The sequence below is a fragment of the Molossus molossus genome, unplaced genomic scaffold (assembly GCF_014108415.1).
Source record: "Molossus molossus isolate mMolMol1 unplaced genomic scaffold, mMolMol1.p scaffold_m16_p_1, whole genome shotgun sequence".
NCBI classification, from domain to species: domain Eukaryota; kingdom Metazoa; phylum Chordata; class Mammalia; order Chiroptera; family Molossidae; genus Molossus; species Molossus molossus.
Window position 1 is genome coordinate 156,484,396 of NW_023425344.1, and position 14,235 is coordinate 156,498,630.

General features: G+C 48.5%; 1 protein-coding gene across 4 annotated transcripts; it reads left to right on the plus strand.

Annotated features, from left to right (window-relative positions):
• Positions 1-2,202: 2,202 nt before the first annotated feature.
• Positions 2,203-14,235, plus strand: ABHD4 (abhydrolase domain containing 4, N-acyl phospholipase B). Of its 4 annotated transcripts, none has more exons than XM_036276097.1 (7): positions 2,203-2,309; positions 5,467-5,555; positions 6,766-7,138; positions 7,278-7,432; positions 8,810-8,921; positions 11,947-12,133; positions 12,760-14,235. In XM_036276097.1, exons 1-7 carry the CDS (start codon positions 2,248-2,250, stop codon positions 12,847-12,849), a joined length of 1,068 nt encoding a protein of 355 aa, XP_036131990.1. In that variant the 5' UTR covers positions 2,203-2,247; the 3' UTR covers positions 12,850-14,235. The 4 variants fall into 4 exon arrangements, with proteins under 4 accessions (XP_036131990.1, XP_036132001.1, XP_036132012.1 ...); XM_036276108.1 differs by having other exon boundaries at positions 2,308-2,420; XM_036276119.1 differs by lacking the exon at positions 2,203-2,309 and adding an exon at positions 2,440-2,670.

The window sequence follows — 14,235 nt, forward strand, 5'->3', positions numbered from 1 at the left end:
TGAGCTGAGCTCTGAATACAAAGTTGCCAGTTCTGCAAAGGGACAGACAACCTAGGATGGCAGCAGATAGAAAGTCTACGTTCACCACTAGAGAAGGCTATTTTTTCCTTAAAAAAAAAAAAAAAAAAATAGCACTGGCCAGTTTGCTCAGTGGTTAGAGCATCAGCCCACGGACCAAAGAGTCCCAGGTTCAGTTCTAGCCAAGGGCATGAACCTCAGTTGTTTGTCCCTGGTCCCGGTTGGGGTCATGTGGGTGGCAACCAATCGATGTGTCTCTCTCTCTCTTCCTCCCTTCTTCCTTCCCACTCTATCTGAAGATAAATAGAAAAATATCCTTAGGTGAGGATTAAAAAAAAAAAACCATAATAAAAAGTAGCTTTTTTAAATAATTGATCTTAGAGAGAGGAAGGGAGGGGGAGAGAGACAGAGAGAGAAACATCATCTATTGGTTGCTTCCTGCATGCATCCCCACTGGGAATCAAACCCGTAACCTAGGTATGTGCCCTGATTGGGAATTGAACCCACCACCTTTTGGTGTACAGGACAGTGCTCCAACCAACTTAGCCACACCAGCCAGGGCTATTTTTTTTCCTTTTGATAATGGTATTCTTGGTGCCTAACATAATGCCTGGCTTTAAATAGGTTATGTATATAATGATAACAAAACAACAACAATAATACAATAAGCAACATTTTAGAATGAATAAATGTTCTAAATTTTTATTTGAATTATCTTGGTTAATCCTTACAACAATACACAAGAGAGGAAGAAAATTAAGAGATGATTAAGTAACTTAACCAAGGGCATGCAGTGGATAAGAGGCAAAACAAAGATTGACCTTAACCTAGGCTTCCGAGTCCAGAAACTAATAATTAACCAATGTGTCTCATTGAACTCCAGCATCTGAAATGCTTCCTAAAAATGTAGCTTTTTAGCATCAAGCCAAACCAACTGAATTAGAATCTCAGGGGGTAGGAACCCTGAATTTTTGACAAGCCCTCCAGATGATTCTTGGGCACAGTGAAGTTTAGGCCTACTCTGCTTTGTTGAAGAGATGAATGAATGAGACAGGTTCTCTGCTATTTGTACTACTTTGCCCACTTGTTACAAATTTCTAGGTCCCTAAATTCTATAAATGTCCGTTCTCTTAACATTTAAACCCTTGCAATGATAATCAGACCATTTTAACACTGTTACAAGAAAGAAGAAATCTTAATTTCCTGAGTCCTACAGGATGGCTAAAGAAAAAAACTTGACAAACCCCTCAGATTAGCATTCTCCCACGCACCGTCCAGCACCCCCAAGTCTAGTTTTAACCTAATCAAGCGATGACCTAAAACCAGGCCCTGTTTACCAGTTCAGGTAAGGTGTAGAGCCTCCCGATGTGTCTCCTCTGCAGAGCAAGTCTGAAGTACACTCAGAACCTCTGACCGAAGCCAGTCGCTCTATCCTCCAAACCCTCACACCCTATTCCAGCTACCTAAAGCAGACCCAGACTTGTTAGTTCAACTTCCCCTCCTGAGGGGAAGGGTGGGGAGCCAGCGAATCTTCCAAACTGTGGAAGACCTGAAATTGAGCCACATCTTCCTGGAAACTAGGTTGGGAAATCTCCAGAGCAAAGGAATTGTATCTTGACATATGTCGCTTAGGTTTAGGGTTGCCAGATAAAATACGGGATGCCCAGTTGTGTCCCAAATATTACATGGGACATATTTTATAAAAGTATTTGTTGTTTGTCTGAAATTCAGCTTTAGGCATCCTGCTTATTTAGGAAACCTAGCAATCTACTTGGGGTACAGGCCCTTCGCTGGAGCATTTAACCAGTGGTGTGGTCTCCACAAACATCATTCATAAGCATCTGATTAGAAAGACCACCAGGGGAAGACTTCAGAAGGGAGAGAGTTGTATAATAGGGAAGCCCAAAAAGTATGTGAGAGCCTGCAGGGGTAGTTCTGTCACATTTGTATCATGAGAGACTGGGGGGCTGGTGGAGCTCCCATGAGGGACTCGATTGTTTCAGTACTACTCATCTTCCTCACTGTCTCCCAAATAAACAGAATTATCGTCCTATTCTGCTAGAGCGCGAGACTGCTCCGCCTGTATTCGTGTCCCCAACCCGCCCAGGTTCAAGGCCAGAGTCCGCGTGTGGGGGGGAAGGGGGGGCTCCCCGCCGACTTCGCTGGCCACGCCCCACTTTGTTATCCGACCCTCTTCTGGGTCAGCTGGTGCTGGCGTCAGGCGGAGGGATGGGCTGGCTCGGCTCAACCCGGCAGGGCTTGTTTACTATGGCCGATGATCTGGAGCAGCAGTGAGTTAATCCTGTCTCTTTTTCTTTCTCTGTCTCTCTCTGGGCCATGATCCTGGGACTGTCTGTGGCTGAGGAACACTTTTAGACACCTTCCTGCCTTTCCTGTTTCAGGTCGGCCTCAAGGGGGGCTGGGGGCTGCGTTTGCTTGCTTTGCTTTTGCTCAAGAAGAGGCGGCGGCAGAGCAGGGGGAGCGATGGGACTTAAGTTTGCCTGCAGCTCAGTGATTCGAACTTTCCACGTTAGTCTTCGTGATGGCTCCTCGTTGTCATCTACCCGTTGTGCTCCGGGATTAGATTCGGTGGGAATGTCAGAGATCCGCCGAAGCACGCTGGTGGGACGCGGTGGCAGGGGTAGAAGCCAGGTCTGTTCATCTGGGTTTGCCCCGGGATGGAGGTAGGGGGTGGGAAGAGCCTCCTTTCCCGGGCCTGGAGAGGGCACGGGAAGAGGAGAGAGGCCTCCACCGCCGAAATTGGTCTAATTAGAATAATGAATGGGCTTGCGAGGTTTCTTTAGCTCTTACCCGCCGAGACACTTTGCAGCTTGTGATCCTAGTTGATAATGTTTTTAATCATCATGACAATGTCTTTTACGCTGTGGTCTCAAATTTCAAGCTTTTGGGACTTGTTACCACTGTCTCAAGGGTATCAGCTTGGGGCGCCACCTGTAGATGGTGTGGCTAGCCATTTGCAGTGTGGTAGGAGCCAGGCAAAGTTGCTTCCTGAAGAATGACTCAGCTCTCAGCCAAGCCTTGGTTTCCACCAGAACGGGGCTTTTTGTGGGTCCCATGTTCCCCCTTTTCAGAGCAACATAACTGGGAGTTTGCAAAACGAATTAACTTTATGGCAATAATAGCTTCCTGTGCTTGAAGAAACTGCCCAGGAGAGTGTTACCTTCTAAGCTAACTTTTCCACTAGGAAATGTATAATAGCTACAGTGACTTAGGGAAACCATATTAGAGCTGGTTGAGATGCAGGTAGTTCACCTCTTTTTACAAATGAAGAAGCCAATGCCCATAGAAGTTAGGAGATTTGCCCAAGACCACAGAGGTCCAGAATGGGCATCTGACCCAGCACAGAACCCCTTCTGGCTTACTCACATCAGGATAAAAATGCTCTAGAGGGAAGAGACCGCCCTTGCCAGGCTAAGTTCATGGCTAAGTGGTTTCTCTGCTCTTTGCCTAAATCCCCCTACCCCCACCCCTCATCTCCCCAGTTGTATTGAGCAGATACAGTGTACCAGGCACTATTTCCAGTGCAGTACCTGTAAAATTTTTGGTGAAGAAGAGAGGGAAAGTAAAGCTACCCCAAATATCTGCTGAGCAGTCCATAGTGCTGTTCCATAGAACATTTCTCCTGAGTGCCGCAATGTGGGATCCCAATGCCACGATCTGACTTGTCACAGTCTCTATGATGTGGAGAGAAAGTTTCTCTCGTAAGAATGGCAAAATTCTGTGGTCTTGATGCTCATATTTCAAGCTTACAAGGCATTCCAGTGGAGAATTAAAAGGGTTCTGAACCTCCATAGGAGTTTATTGATGAGGCTGACAACTCTCATCTAACTATAATGTCATTGATGTACCACTCTCAGCTGCAACATCAGTATTTCTTTCAAACCTCAGTCATTATGACTTGCTACTTGCAAAATGTTTACTGAGAGTTTATCTTGTGCTAGGCATTATTCTATGTATTTTAGGTGCATTAACTCATTTAATCTTTATAATAACACTATGAGGTAGATACTATTGTTACCTCCCTTTTAAAGGTGAGTCCACTTTGGCATAGAAAGGCCAAAGTCACACTGCTGGTAAGTGGCAGTGCCAGGATTAGAATTCTGGCCTTCTGGCTTTAGATCACACCTCTTTTCAGAAAAACAGACCAGTGTGAAAATTATGTTCTGTACTATAAGTATTCATGTATGGCCTTGAAAAGCCAAGGTTGGAACTTCCAGAGAAGAAGTACAGAGAAACCTGGATTTGAAATCTGGGTTTTCTTGTTCTGCTTCTGTTCCTAACTAGCTGTATGACCTCTTTGGGCATTGGTTTGCTCTCCTGAAAATAAAGAGGCAGGGCTAGATGATTTCTAAGGAACCATCTCAGTCGGTTCTCCCATAGAATGTCCCTGTGTGACTGTGCTGATGTTCCCAGGCCCTTCCTATAGCCAGTGGTGTCCATCCTATCATACTCTTCACCCAGGTGGTTCAGGAAAAGAGAAATATCATATGGGAAGGAAAAGGAATAATAAAAACGCATTCACTGAGCATTTAATTTGTCCCAGGCACCTTTTAAGCTCCCCTACATATCTAAACACTCAAAGACAGGTTGTTTATCAGGCCAAAGCCATTCTCTTTGTAAATGATAATACTGTGACTCAGATCGAGGGATTTTTTTTTTCCCCAACAACTGGTGCTTTCAACTTTTACTCTGCAATGACTTACAGTCCTGTGGGTGTGAAGGAGAAAGCAGAACAGATATCTTATCTGTTTCATTGCCTGGTATGGGAGGTAGAGATTGTGTGAGATTTCCACTCATTTTATAATCTGGAAAACAAGGCCAGAGGCAACCTGTGTTCAATCAGTAGTGATTCACAGCGAGACTTGAACCCAGGTCTCCCACCTCCTGCTCCCTGCCTATCCCATCTTGTTGCTCAAGGATTGCCTGCGAGCCCAACTGTACTTCCAGGGGCTTGGGAGAGGGCACACACAAACCGCAGTGCCCTGCCAGGAGGGCAGGTGGCATGGGAATTTGTCCTACTCTAAAGGAACATTCAGTCCCGGGCATAGCAAAAGATAGCTGAAACATTAGTTAAAAGTTGTCTTCCCCCTTATAGTCTCCCGAAACATTATGAAGACCAGTGACAAAGGAGATTATAAAGCTCAAATGAGATAAATGTGAAAGTGCTCTATAAACTATAAAGCGCCGTGCACATGGCATTCTGAGTATCTTTGAAACAAAGGGCATGTTGTTAATAGCCATTTACCAGAGAAGAGTAACAGTCTATCAGGCCCTGAGGGAATTGCTGACTGCCATAGTGGGAGGTCTCCTGAGCCTGGAAAACACCCTGTGCCCTGATAACTCTTTTGTAACTGTCAGCAAGGCTGAGGGCATCAATGTTTCCTTTCCAATGTTGCCAACGAGCATCTCTGTGTCTCTTTGTCTCAGGCCTCAAGGCTGGCTGAGTAGCTGGCTGCCGGCTTGGCGCCCCACTTCGATGTCTCAATTGAAGAATGTGGAAGCCAGGATCCTCCAGTGTAAGTAGCAGGGACAGCTTGTGCCACCGCCCTCAGGAGGCCTAAGGAGGATACAGGGTCTTCCCAGAGCCTGGTACACTGAGCCCACTGGCTCCTGATTAACAATGCTAGGGGGTAAGAGGAAAGGTCAGTGATCTCAGGGAAGAGATCTGTACAAAGGACACCATATTCTATGATAATGGTTCCTTAATGTCTCCCTCCCTGTCCATTATGCCAGCTTCTGCCACATCCCACTTCACCTCCCACCCTACACCAGCTTTTAGCACACAACAAACACAAATACACATATTCTCTCCTTCCCTTCTTCCTTCTCCTACTCCTCCCTTCTTCTCTCCCTGTCTGTTCTTCCAAACACATAGGCATTTCTTAGATTTACCACCTTGCTACCCAAGGACCAGCAAACAGTCCCATATTCTCTAATATTACTATTTCTCTACCACTTCTCCGGTTTGAGACAGGAGTTTGGGATCCCTGCAGACCAGCTTTCATGGGCAGTGTTATACTAGGCCAGGGCATCCCATAAACATCAGCAGCCACTGGCTCAAACAAGGCCCTTGGGCCACATCTCTCCATATGAGCTATGATCTTACCCACCCTGTACTACTTCCCCAGCCATGGCTACCCTCTCTTATGGGCCTGAGTAAGTGCAGCTGAAGAATAGCCACAGCTTTCAAGTTTTTGTCCAAGATCCAAGTGACTTCCCCCAGGCAGCTCTGTCTTGTAATTGCCTTCCCACCAGCAGAGTGAACACTGTCCACTGTCTCTAAGAGGATTAAGCCCATGGCTCAGTTCACACCCATCACCCCCTCCACCTGGCTCAGCTCCAGTTAGAAGCTGCCCTCCCAGATACCCTCAGTGTGGACACTTCTGTCCATCTGTCAAGCCCAAGCACACAGGTACAAGAGCAGTGGATGCAAGAGCTCTGTGAGGTCTGTGGGGGTCACTGCCACCTGGCCCAAAGGGAGCCAGGCAAACAGCCTCGAGGAGTAAGATGGCTATTCTTATTATCTAGAGACTAGATGATCTACACATTGTTCTCAGAGTTGAACTCTTAGGGTGTATGGTGAAAGGGTTATAAAAGGGAAGAGGTGAGGGAGGTCAGGAGGGGTTTAGGAATGGAGGGACAGAGATGAAGAGTGGTCGCCCAGACAAAATGATGATGCTGTAAAAAAATAGACTTACTGCTCTGCCCTGAATCCCCTCTCCCCAGGTCTCCAGAACAAGTTCCTGGCTCGGTATGTGTCTCTCCCAAACCAGAACAAGATCTGGACAGTGACCGTGAGCCCTGAGCTCAGGGACCGCACCCCCTTGGTGATGGTGCATGGTTTCGGGGGTGGCGTGGGCCTCTGGATCCTCAACATGGATTCACTGAGTGCCCGCCGCACACTGCACACTTTCGATCTGCTTGGCTTTGGGCGGAGCTCCAGGCCGACATTCCCGAGGGACCCAGAAGGGGCTGAGAATGAGTTTGTGACCTCAATAGAGACATGGCGAGAGACCATGGGGATCCCCAGTATGATCCTCCTGGGGCACAGTTTGGGAGGATTCCTGGCCACTTCTTACTCTATCAAGTATCCTGAAAGGTAAGGAGGAGCCTCCCTCTAGGTCATAACCCAGTAGGGAACCTTCCAGTATTAGTTGCCATTAGTTCTCTTCTTCCTGGGTAATTTAAGGGCTATGGTACCTCCAAGCAAATACAACTTCTCCTTTGTCCTCCTGTAGAGTTAAGCACCTCATCCTGGTGGACCCATGGGGCTTTCCCCTCCGGCCTACAGACCCCAGTGAGATCCGTGCACCCCCAACCTGGTTCAAGGCTGTGGCCTCTGTCCTAGGGCGTTCCAATCCACTGGCTGTTCTTCGAATAGCTGGGCCCTGGGGTGAGTAGCCTACAGATAAAGAAACTATCTTAAACCAAAGCTGTGGCATTCTAGAAGCCCTACTGCTTCTGGTCTCCCATAATCCCCACTTGTTCTTGAAAAGTGGGAATGGGCCTAGCATTGTTATTTAAAGCTATTAATCTGGACTAGATCTCTTTGTCTGCAGTTTCAGAAGGTTCTTTTTTTTTCTCCCTTCATCTGCATAGAAAAAGCTTTCCTTACCAGGGACAGATGGAGCAGAACTACTACTCTGTGCCTTGGTTAGACCCCCAGAGAGAGGGAACAAGGGGCCATGAGGTGACTCTTCCTCTGCTGAATTCTTATACTACATGTGTGAGTTTATGGCAACCTGTTGGCGATTCAGCGTGGTAACCACCCTGGCTCCCACCTCTGCAGTCACCCAGCACCTGCAGCAGGGAGATGTCAGAACCAGAGCCTCCACACAACCCACAGTGTCAGGCAAGCCCCTTGAAACCGTGCCCTGCTGCAGTCAGACACCACATCGTCACCATTTAGTAGCTGTCAGCAAATTCTGTGGCTAAAGGGAGGGAAGGCGTTCGGGGTGGGGGGAGTCAGCCAGAGGAAGTGAAATCAGTAGGTTCTAGGCTTCTGACCTCAGACTACCAACACCCTAACTTTCTGGGAAGCATTTTACTCTGCTGGGTGGAAAGCAGATGCCCTTTATGGAAAAGGTTGGTGACCCTCTATGTATACATACTAATGTTCAATAGCCACTTACTGTGAGTTATTGCTAATGGCTAAATAAGAGTTGTCTCTCCCTTCATGAGAAATAGCATTGCTCTGGATAAAAGAGAAAAATGAGCATTTGGGGAGAAGGTAGAAGTTTAGGGGAAGCCAGCATCCACCACTCTCCCTGTTTTTGGACTTGCATCTAGCCAGGTCCACAAGAGCTAATGTGGTGTGGCAGCTGGCGGGCAGCCATGGGGAGGGCCAGGGCCAGGGCACCCTGGCTGTGTCTCCCTCTGGCCTCTCGCTTCTTATATGCAAAGAGAAGACCAGAAGAGAGAGAGGTCAGGAGTTGACCAGGAGGCCCAATTTTTACAGTCTGTTTTGGGTGCTGTCCTGTTTGTTCATGAACTATATAAAGAAGGTGAAGAGAACAGATTGCTCTAAAACTCTGCCCCGAGTCTGGAATGCCAGGGTTAAGTTTGCCTCTTGTATTATGTTACAGGACTAAACATGAGCGGGCTCTTGGGAAGTGGTCTAGTTTCATTCACTACCTTAAGATTAAAAGGCCGTGAGGGTCTCAGGAATAGGAGAAACAATGTTTGGCGAAAGTTGTTAAAACATGCAGAGGCAGGAGTCTTTCCCCCACCACCCAAATTGGCCACTCCATGGTCTCCTATCCCCTCCCAGGGCCTGGCCTGGTACAGCGATTCCGACCAGACTTCAAGCGCAAGTTTGCGGACTTCTTTGAAGACGATACTATATCGGAGTATATCTACCACTGCAACGCGCAAAATCCCAGGTGAGAGCAGCTCCCAGAGCCAGCTCCAGGTAGACGGGCTTAACGATAAAATGAAAACTGCAGAAGTGTCCCAGGATCATCTGTGCTGTATTTCTTCTTCCACAAAACTTTCGTTCAGTTTGGGCAGCAATTTTCAACCTTCTTCATCCCGTGGCACACAGAAACTAATTACTAAAATTCCGTGGTACACCAAAAAATATTTTTTACCTATCTGATGACAAAAAAGGGTGTAATTTTGATTCGTGCACACTGGACAGCTATTGTTGTGTGGGCCATTGTAATTTTTTAATTTGACAGTCTAAGGGAAAAGGGGTCATGGCCCCTGACTAAATAGTCAGGTATTATATGTTTTAAAAATTCTTGCGACATACCAGTTGAAAATCGCTGAGTTAGGAGAACAGAGGCTTGATCTTGTCAAGAGACTTCCCCAGGATGGAGAAGAAACAGGTGAATTAAAATTGCCACTGTTTCTAGAGGTGACCCTTATTCTTCCATGGAGATAGGCAGTTATCCTGACAGGTAAGAGTCTGGAAAATATTTGAAAAGACCTTTTATTTTTTTAATCCTCATCAAAGGACATTTTTGCATTTATCTCCAGACAGCAGAAGGGAGAGAGGGAGGAAGAAAGAGAGAGCAACATCGATGTGAGAGAGACACATCGACTGGTTGCCACCCACACGACCCCCAACCAGGCCAGGGACAAAGTGCAACTGTGCGTTAGTGGGAACCAAACGCAGGTCTCTCTGGTCCACGGGCCGACACTCTAACCGCTGAGCCAAACTGGCCAGGGCCTTTTTTTTTAACAGAAAAAAAATTATATGAACATGGTGTTTTTATAAAGGCAAAGTGAAAAAAATCTTTTTCTAAGACCTGTAATTCCCAAATTTCCTTGTCACTGCCAGTCCTAAATAGTACGTGACAGCTTCAGAGACCTCCTTGCCTGTCTTCCTCTGCACACGTGACTGTGTCTATAAAGCACATTCTTACAAATAGAATTGCTGATTGAAAAAGTATGCATTCTGCCCTGGCCGGTTGTGCTCAGTGATTAGAGCTCGTCAGCCTGCGGACCAGAGAGACCCGGGTTTGGTTCCCGCTAAGGGCACGTACCTTGTTTGAAGTTTGTCCCTGGCCCTGGTTGGGGTTGTGTGGGTGGCAATCACTCCATGTGTTTCTCTCACATCAATGTTTCTCTCCCTCCCTCCCTCTCCTTCCCACTCTATCTGAAGATAAATGCAAAAATGTCCTCGGGTGAGGATTTAAAAAAAAAGAAAAAGTGTGCATTTCAAAATTCAGTTATGTGCATCTTGAAATATTGTTGGGATAGGAATTCTTTCCAAATCTTTTGGAGATTTCCAGAATGTCCCCAGAATCTTGAGAGGTTTATGTTTATAACTACTCACATGGCAGGCCTCACAAGCCTGCTGATCTGCAGCCTTGCAGCTGACAGCCAGGGCAGAGTCAGGGAGCTAATCTTTCCCTCAGGCCATGCTGTGTGAGTAGCTGATACCAGGAGGCTGTTTTGGTGGCACCTCCTCTGTGGTGGCCTCACCCTGAGCTGCTGGGAGGCTTCTCAGGGGAGCTAAGGTCATGGGAGCAGCAACAGTGCCCCACCTCATTCCAGGCCTGTCCAGGTCACTGTTGTGACCAAAGCTGTGAAGGGGGATTTGCATCCCAGCAGTACTGTCTGAGCATGAGCCTCAAACCCAGATAGCTTTCAGGCAGCGTGGGAACTGTCCATCCAACATTCCTCATGAGCTCAGCTAACTCAACAGTCAAATCAGGTAGCCCCCTGCTTTCTGCTCTACCCCTTTTTCAGCCCCCACTGGGCTCAATGCCAGTCTCATACCCACTTGAGGCCCCTCACGCACAACCCTAGCCCTTTCCTCCGAACATTCCCCAGTCTCAGACCTAGTTCTGTGTAATGAATGGCCTCCCAATCTAAGCCACAGAATACATAATAGACTCATTCGTTCTAGAGGAAGCAGAGATGACATCAGTGATAATGATAACCAGCCCCCTCCCCCAAATACCATCACTCAATTTTATAACCCCTGGGGGGTGTCTAAGTTGTAACCCTGACAAGATCAAAGTAACTCTTACCATTCCCTTGGAAACGTGAAATTTGGCCAAGAAACAATATCGAGGGTGGGGGGAAGTCCCTACTTTGTTTCACCTACACTTTGGGGCTTCGTACATATTTTCATTCTCATCTCAGGCTCCCCTTCAGACCAGGGGTACAAAGGAGACTGGCTGAGCCTGGTAGAAAGCAGTATCCTGACCCTCTTCTGCCTCCTAAAAAAGCTACAGACCAGCCCAGAAAGCCTTGCGGACCCGTCATGATGCAGCCTCAATTAGCTCTACCTAAGGAAGTAACCAGGGAGCAAAGTAAATTTGATTGGCAGTCATTGCTTCTCCCATAGCACGAACTGCTGCCCCCCAGGTCTTCACAAGACTGATGTTTTATTCAGCCTCCTCAGGAACCCTTTGTACTGCCACAGTACTCGTTCCTCTGGTTGCACCCCAAGTGAACTCCTTGACCCTCTCCCTCCACCCCCAGCAGGCTGAGTCCTTAGCCCATGGTCTCAGCACTCCACCAACCTTTCACAGTTCTTGGGAAATGTGAAGTTAATGAGTCATATAATTCATTATTTAATGCCTAAGGTGTGAGCTGAAATGTGAGCTCCAGATTGGCAGGTACAGCATCTGTCTTGTTCATATGTCCCCGCACTCAGCTTAGGGCATGACACATACATGTTGAGTGAATATTAAGCCATTGCATTCGTGGAGGATACTCCGTGTCCTGCAGGCTTTCACAAGCGTGTCCCTCTAACTGTTTCGTGTTAGGAGGCCTCTAGAGATTCGGTCCTATCTCCTAATCGCACCAATATTTAATGAGTCTCAAACCCAGAGTTTGAGTGAATACCAAGATGATGAAGGTACTGCCTCAGACTCTGGAGACCAACATGTTGACATTCTATGCTGCAGGGTGTATTGTACTAATTGCCTCCCCCTGTTTGCTTCTTAGTGGTGAGACGGCCTTCAAAGCCATGATGGAGTCCTTCGGCTGGGCCCGACGCCCCATGTTAGAGCGAATTCACTTAATTCGAAAAGATGTGCCTATCACCATGATCTATGGGGCCAACACCTGGATAGACACCAGCACGGGGAAAAAAGTGAAGCTGCAGCGGCCAGATTCCTATGTCCGAGACATGGTACGTTGGCCACGCAAGGAGCAGGGCTGAGGTGGAAAGCTTTGCTTTGTTGGTTAACTCCCGGCGTGGATGAGCAACTTGGAGCAGCGGAGGGTGATGGAAGAGTCAGTGAGGAAAAGAAGGATGAACAGATTGAGATGGGGCAGTGGACTTGAAAGGGTTGGCGGCTTCTCACTTCTGTTCTTGTCCAGGCACAGACATCATGGTACCATTCCAGCCCTCCTGAAATTCCCACCCAAAGCCAAAGCTGTGAACAATAGAGCGATAGTAGAGGCTGACATGCAGCCTTCCCACCACACCCCTGCCTTCCCTTTCTTTTTCCCTCGTTTGCTAATGAGTGTGCTTCATTAGGCTGCTGCCTAGTGGGCCCTGGTTTACCGGACCTGTGGGTGAAGTGAGCAGATGGGGCCAGTATGGAAGGCAAGATACAGTGAATGGCCATGGGAGGAGGAGAATGGGATATTGGGTCACTGGCTCCCACAGGAAAGGGCATGATCTGGGGAGAAAAGCCGACCAAGTGCTCATGGCTGATAGGCAAGCAGGTCTAAAGGAAAAATGTCGTGGAAGCTCCCCGGTGCCTGGAGTAAAGGGCTGTCCTTGACTCCTGCGGGTTCCGTTCTCCACAGGAGATCGAGGGCGCTTCACACCATGTCTACGCAGACCAGCCACACATCTTCAACGCCATGGTGGAAGAGATCTGCGACTCGGTTGATTGAGCTGCTCTCGCTGGAGGAAGTGGAGAAAGCCAGAGAGTCGCTCTCGCCTCCCTGTCTGCTTACTCACCCCTCTGTCCTTTCCTCACCAACTAACATGTGCCAGCCAGCCAGAGTCTTGGGCTGTTCCCAAGGCAAGAACACTGAAGAGCACTCCTGACCCCATGCTAAGGGCTGGAGGCAGAAGCCACAAAGAGGCCTTGAGCTCCCCACCCCGGGGAAGAATATAAAGGGCCACTTAGTACCACCCTGTTCTCTCCATGCCAAGTGTTACCCAGGTAGTGGCTGTGCAGGACCCGCACTGACTTACGTTCCTTCCCTGCCAAAGGGAGGGCAGCCTTCCTCCCCTGGACAAAGCAGGGGCTGCCCTGGTCTCTCCCAGCTCTGGAACATTTCTCGGGTTGGGTTCCACACAAGAACATCTTTTCCCTCCGTCACCTCCTTGCCCCTCTCATGCCAGCATCCAGGGTCTGGTTGGGACCAGTTCCCACTTAGCTACCAGGAGCAGGTTCTGGAGTTCCCTTGTCCTTCAGGGTCCCTCCCATGACCTGAGAGGTCATATCCAAAGCCTTCCTCAGCAGATGAGGAACAGGCCAGAGCAGGACAAGGCTGGCCCGCGGTGACAGAGCTCTGTTCCAGGAAAGTTCAGGCTAGAAGGCGGGTCTGCTGACACCCAGTGCTCACAGATTCCATTCTTGAAGGTTCTCAGCAGGCACCATAGCCATGGGGTAATTGGCCTAGGGTAAGCCCCGCCCTGCCCACATTCCAGCCCCATTGTGTAGGGGTGCTATTGTCCTGACCTGTGTCTCAGCCCTGGCTGCCTAAGTCTGGAACACTCAAGTGCTTCCTTCCCTGCCCCTCTCCCTCCCAACAGGAAGGCCCCGGGGCCTTCCTCTGTGCCTTGGGCCCTGAAGCCCTGCCTGTAGTACAAAGCAAAGGTGGTCCCTGCTTGAGAGAGAAGAGAAAGGCCCTTCAACCCAGGGCTGCGTCTGGTTTCATGCTCTGGCGAGACTTTTCTTCCTGTCCCCAGAGCTGAGGCCACCTGGAGCCCCTGCCCATGGTCCAGTGGGGAGCCTCATGCCAGCAGTTTCTTGTCCTTATCAGCTACAGGATGGTTCTCACTGCCTGGCCCTCCATCCCTGCCATCTCTCCTCCATGGTCTCCAGTTCATCCCACTCAACCTACCTGTCATCCTCTCCCAGGGGCTGGTTCCAGGTGCTCCTGTGAGGTTCTGGGCAGTAGGCTGGGCCTAGCCCCAGAACCAGGGCAGCTTCCGCCTGCTTCACTTTTGTAAAGCCAACCCTTTCACCAGAATAGTATTAACTCTCCGTGCTTTGTACTACTGGTCCAGCGGCCTTGGGCTCCTTTTCTACATTAATAAAGAAATGA

Excerpts from the sequence above, each read along its gene's own strand:
- ABHD4 (XM_036276087.1), top strand. The coding sequence starts at position 5,264 with ATGTTGTTAATAGCCATTTACCAGAGAAGAGTAACAGTCTATCAGGCC. Across the intron at positions 5,556-6,765 it reads GGAAGCCAGGATCCTCCAGT|GTCTCCAGAACAAGTTCCTG; the intron begins GTAAGTAGCAGG and ends CCCTCTCCCCAG. Across the intron at positions 7,139-7,277 it reads TCTATCAAGTATCCTGAAAG|AGTTAAGCACCTCATCCTGG; the intron begins GTAAGGAGGAGC and ends GTCCTCCTGTAG.